Source organism: Triticum dicoccoides, chromosome 2A (genome assembly GCF_002162155.2).
Source record: "Triticum dicoccoides isolate Atlit2015 ecotype Zavitan chromosome 2A, WEW_v2.0, whole genome shotgun sequence".
Lineage (NCBI taxonomy): Eukaryota > Viridiplantae > Streptophyta > Magnoliopsida > Poales > Poaceae > Triticum > Triticum dicoccoides.
The window spans coordinates 87,830,759-87,835,700 of NC_041382.1; the positions used below are offsets into that span (position 1 = coordinate 87,830,759).

Sequence of the window (4,942 nt, forward strand, 5' to 3'; positions counted from 1 at the left end):
AGGAGAATCGAGGGAGAGGAGAGGAGAGGAGGCGGCGGCATCAAGAGAAAAGGTGGGCGTGCGGAGACCAGGTCATGCCCAATCCCTCCTCTGGTTCTTTTTCCCTCGCTAGCACATTATTTTTTTACGACTCTTTTTTTACTCTGACTGACAGTGATGAGGTGGATGCAGCGAGGGGGCGCCCTTTGCGCGACCGTTAATGGGTCTAATTAATTGACCAGATTCGACCTTTCCGGGGGCTTCTGCCGCTCCTGAATCTCCGCCGCCCGCGTGCTCCCCGGCACCCAGGAAACGGCCATGCCGACGACCCTAGAGGGCGGCCCCGCCGCCGCGCCACCGCTGCCCCGCGCGCGCGTGGAGCTGGAGCTGGAGCTCCCGCTCGGCGCGGCGCCGTTCGACCTGGAAGCGGCCGTGTGCAGCCACGGGCTGTTCATGATGGCGCCCAACCGCTGGGACCCGGCCTCCCGCGCGCTCCTCCGCCCGCTCCGCCTCGCCTCCGACCGCTCCAGGTCCCTGCTCGCCCGCGTCTCCCGCCACCCCGCGCGCCCCTCCCGCTCCCTCCTCGTCTCCCTCTTCGGCGCCGACGCCCTCTCCCCGCTCGACCAGGACTGCATCCTCGTAAGCAGGGCTTTCGCCGGACCCGGAGAAGAAAAGAAGCTCGCGTTGGCTGATGGATTCTTGGTTTTCCGTTGGCAGGAGCAAGTGCGGCGGATGCTGCGGCTGTCGGAGGAGGACGGCAGGGTGGTGGCGGAGTTCCAGGCGATGCACGCCGCCGCGAGGGAGGCGGGGTTCGGCCGCATCTTCCGCTCGCCCACGCTGTTCGAGGACATGGTCAAGTGCATCCTCCTCTGCAATTGCCAGTACGTCCCAGTCTTGATTTCCCTCTGCTTTCCTCTGTATGTGTTACTGAGCATCAGAATTCAGAAGTGCGCAGTTTTCCAGTATCTTTAACTGCATTTGCAAAATACGTATCTTATATTGCCATGTTATTGCCCAGCAGATGGACAAGAACATTGGCAATGGCTACTGCGCTGTGCGAGCTTCAGTTGGAGTTGAGACATTCATCTGGTACTGAAGTTCTTGAGTTAAGGACACCTCCAATCAGGGAGCTTAAAAGGAAGCGCGGCAAGAATCGGAATGTCCGTGTCAAGCTAGAAACAAAGTTTACCGAGTTGGAGTGCTTGGAGGATCCAAGAGTAGAAACCGCGGAGGATGCAAGAGTGGCAACTGGTACTAGCGATGTCATAACACATTTGGAAACGGATGAAAAATCGGCTAGCTTGCCCCAAGTTGCGCCTGAAACAGGCAGTGCATGTCAGTCATTTGATTCTTCAGAGCTCAGCTTGGAAGGTTGCATTGGAGATTTCCCTACTCCGGAAGAATTGGCGTATCTGGATGAAGACTTCTTAGCGAAATGCTGTAACCTTGGATATCGAGCGGAGCGGATTGTGTTGCTTGCACGCAGCATTGTGGAAGGAAAGGTATGCCTACAAAATCTTGAAGAAATGCAGAAAATGTCTTTACCAGCTACAGAAGAGCTATCTACTATCCCGTCTACCTATGAAAGACTGAATAACGAGTTAACCACTATCTCCGGATTCGGCCCTTTCACTCGTGCCAATGTGCTCATGTGCATGGGATTTTTCCACATGATCCCAGCTGATACCGAGACAATTAGGCATTTAAAGCAGGTATTTTCCCCTCTACATCCTTGATTTAGTGTTCATGGGGTTTCACTGTTTCAGTATGTCATTTATGTATGGAATTTCTTGCAGTGTCATAAAATTGCAAGCACCATCAAATCTGTTCATATGGAATTGGATAAAATCTACGGCGAGTATGCTCCATTTCAGTTCTTAGCATACTGGTATGTTTTTTTTTTCTGACACTGGCATTTAGTTTATCATCCTTTTGACATGCTGACACTGTTCCTTGATGTTTTGATTTGATACAGGTTCGAGCTATGGGGCTTCTATGACAAGCAATTTGGGAAGATCGCTGAGATGGATCCGTCCACATATAGGCTATTTACTGCAAGCGCTTTAAAGAAGCAACATCGGTTAGTTAGGAAATAGAGCCTTTCTTTCGTTTGTGAAAGGGGCCCTGCCAAAATCAACTTACAACATAGAGGAATTTTGAGATTGTTGTAGTTGCTGCCTGTTCTAGTAAGCAGAAAGTCCGTAGCCTATTTTCCCCTTCATGAATGCATCTCATACTTTAGGGGAACAGAGTCCTGCAAGTTTTTAGTTTGTAGCATTCCAGACTGAACTAATGTGTTATCAGGTACTTCAATTAATTTAGTGGTCAACTTTAAACATCTTGCATGAAGATTAAAGAGCGCAATTTGTTGAAATGATTGATGAGATAACATTTGAGCAAAAAACCCGTAAAAGGTCTATCATTAACAACAGATTGATGAAAGCAAGAAAAGAAACAGATATGAACCCTTGTAAGGTAATCTGTAATACTTTATTGCCATCAGGAAGTATCATATTGGCATACATTGTGAGGCACAGCACATTTCTCGATCCGGTGATTTCTGATATTCTACATGGTTTTTGTTCTGAACATTACTCAAGGAATAAGCTCTGCTATTGATTATGGAAGAACTTGTGCATTAAGATTTAGAAGGCACAAAAAAAATTGATCTACATTCCTGCGGTGAACATCATTACAACTTTACAAGGCTTCGGAACTTCCAATCCTTCTTTGGAACAGAATGGATCCAATCAGTACAGCAAGTCCGGTTATTGCAATTGTGAGGAGCAGTTGCTTGTGTTTCAAACCAAAAGCGGGGCGTGCTTGCTTGTGACGACCACCCTCTTCTTTTTCCAGCATGGATCTGTCACAAGAATTTGAATTGTATCAGAAGGCAGGCTCAAATAGAATTAGCTGTGACGATAGAAATACACTTCTATTGTCACAGCTAATAGATTTAAACGATAGGCTGAGGCACTGTATTAAAGGATTTTTATCTAAAAACTGCAACTGAAGATGCTAAGCAGCACTGTTCTAACTGAGATATATAGCCGGCTTATCTTTGTCTAAAAATTGCAACTGAAAATGCTAAGCAGCATTGTTCTAACTGAAACTTACACTGAATCATGTCTACATAAACAAGTCACGTGCATCAATATAAGGTTCCATGTTTTTACCTTGAAGATTCTGCAGCGGCATTTGTTTTTGAATGGAGTAGGAGCTCGTGTCCAATCCATTCTCGAAGTCTGATGTCCTTGTTGCAAGGTTGACAATATTTTGTTCGATTTCCACATACATCCTGTAGAGCAAAACTCATATAGTTAGACAGAGATGGACTATATATGTGTGGCTTATAATGTTTTAAGGAAAAGAATGTTGTCCAGTTTTTTGAGTAATAACGTATGAATACATTCACACCTGATGCTCAAAAATGTCAGCTGCAGGTAGTTCAAACTTGCAATACTGGCACGCAAGCATCCTTTGTGGGCACTGTAAGCGTTTATGAAGATCCCACAGCTCATGCTCCACAGTTTGTTCGCAGAGTGGGCAATTCACCTATATCCGCAAATAAGAATCTGATTAGCGGTGTTAGGATTAGTAATACCGGAAGTACATAAATCCAGTAAGATGTATATCTGTTGCCATCTTCTTAATCTATCCAGTGGTTATATGAATGCATGTTTTCCACACAAAGCATAAGACACTGACATGATGATCAAATCACCGAGTCTTTTCCTGGCACGCAGGTTATTTGGCTACCGTAGTGCTGCAGCTAGATTATGTCAGAACGATCTTAGCTGTAATGTGGGTTTATGTGATGAATTTATGCAAGATATTGGGTTGAGCAGCATCACAGGCTATGCGAAGAATAACCGCTAGGAGAATGAAAATGTGTGCATACATCAAAATCAAATGAATACATTCTGGATACGGTTATAATTTGGAGAAGTACCGGAGCATGGTTATCATCATAGTGCTTATCCATGTGCTTCCTTGGGACCATATCTCCACAATGCTCACACTTCAAGTGAAGGTTGCGAGCGCAGTGTGCAGAATGCAGCGCGATGTTGGGAGACGGAACCTCTCGGTTACTGAAGAAAATTCGCAGACAAGTACGGTCAGTAATCGGCAAGCACAAGACATGCCCCCAAGCACTACCTATATTAGCAGTGCATGCGATGAATTGCCATCGCAGAGGGGGAAAAGGCTACTAATAACTGATGAACTACTGTAGTAAGTAAAAATATTGCCGGGTGGAAAGAGGAAAGCAATAGTACTACTATTATTTGGCAGCTCGTAGCCAGCAGCAGATAGTGAGAAACAGACGACCGACGGCGCCGCGAGAGGCCGGAAGGTTACCAGTGCGCGCAGGTGGAGGTGGCGACGGCGGGATCGGCGGCGGCCATGGCTTGCGAGTCCTGAGGGATCACCGCTGCAACCCCGCGCCGAGATCCGAGTCGCCGGCCGAATTGGAACCTCGCCGAATCAGGGGGTCTTCTGGGGATGGAGGCGAGAAGAGCAGAGGGGCTGGAGGAGGAGATATCGAGGGGGCTCGTGGTGAGGTGAGGCGGAGTGACCGTGTCGGAGCCGGGGGCTGTGGGGATTCGACTTCAGCGCGGCGATGGGAGCGGTAGTTTCACCGGCGTACCGGTCGTCCTGGCCCACCTGTCTGTCCTGATAGACGCTCGATTCCATGGACTAGGGCGCCACCGGACGATGCTTCGGTGCTTTAAGGCACCTATCTTTGTATCTATGACATGTGAGTCCAACAGGTGACTGACCCACATGTCAGTGACCCAACCGGTGAGACATCAATTTTATTTTCTGAGAAGTACCACTCCCAATCACGCACACATAAGTGAATCATGACAAACATGCATTCAAGATCACTAACATGTAATAATGCTTGAAGATTAATAAAGCCACCATACACAGTTCATTATCCATGGAAAGCTATTAAAAC

The 4,942-nt window shown here is 47.5% G+C and overlaps 2 protein-coding genes across 3 annotated transcripts; one reads left to right on the forward strand and one right to left on the reverse strand.

The window, feature by feature from the left end:
* Positions 1–238: 238 nt before the first annotated feature.
* On the forward strand, positions 239–2,317 carry LOC119353497. Of its 2 annotated transcripts, none has more exons than XM_037620117.1 (5): positions 239–618; positions 697–860; positions 998–1,691; positions 1,776–1,867; positions 1,955–2,317. In XM_037620117.1, exons 1-5 carry the CDS (start codon positions 298–300, stop codon positions 2,073–2,075), a joined length of 1,392 nt encoding a protein of 463 aa, XP_037476014.1. In that variant the 5' UTR covers positions 239–297; the 3' UTR covers positions 2,076–2,317. The 2 variants fall into 2 exon arrangements, with proteins under 2 accessions (XP_037476014.1, XP_037476015.1); XM_037620118.1 differs by having other exon boundaries at positions 240–618; positions 1,001–1,691.
* Positions 2,318–2,450: 133 nt separating this feature from the next.
* Positions 2,451–4,623, reverse strand: LOC119353498 (XIAP-associated factor 1-like). Its single transcript, XM_037620119.1, has 5 exons — positions 4,339–4,623; positions 3,932–4,070; positions 3,397–3,534; positions 3,156–3,277; positions 2,451–2,842 (listed from the first exon to the last, which is right to left on the reverse strand). Exons 1-5 carry the CDS (start codon positions 4,383–4,385, stop codon positions 2,680–2,682), a joined length of 609 nt encoding a protein of 202 aa, XP_037476016.1. The 5' UTR covers positions 4,386–4,623; the 3' UTR covers positions 2,451–2,679.
* Between the last annotated feature and the right edge of the window lie 319 nt (positions 4,624–4,942).

Coding starts and splice junctions, on each gene's coding strand:
- LOC119353497 (XM_037620117.1), top strand. CDS start 298: ATGCCGACGACCCTAGAGGGCGGCCCCGCCGCCGCGCCACCGCTGCCC. Junction 861..997: donor ATCCTCCTCTGCAATTGCCA/GTACGTCCCAGT, acceptor GTTATTGCCCAG/CAGATGGACAAGAACATTGG. Junction 1,868..1,954: donor TTTCAGTTCTTAGCATACTG/GTATGTTTTTTT, acceptor GATTTGATACAG/GTTCGAGCTATGGGGCTTCT.
- LOC119353498 (XM_037620119.1), bottom strand. CDS start 4,385: ATGGCCGCCGCCGATCCCGCCGTCGCCACCTCCACCTGCGCGCACTG. Junction 3,278..3,396: donor CTGACATTTTTGAGCATCAG/GTGTGAATGTAT, acceptor TTTGCTCTACAG/GATGTATGTGGAAATCGAAC. Junction 2,843..3,155: donor GCCGCTGCAGAATCTTCAAG/GTAAAAACATGG, acceptor TTCTTGTGACAG/ATCCATGCTGGAAAAAGAAG.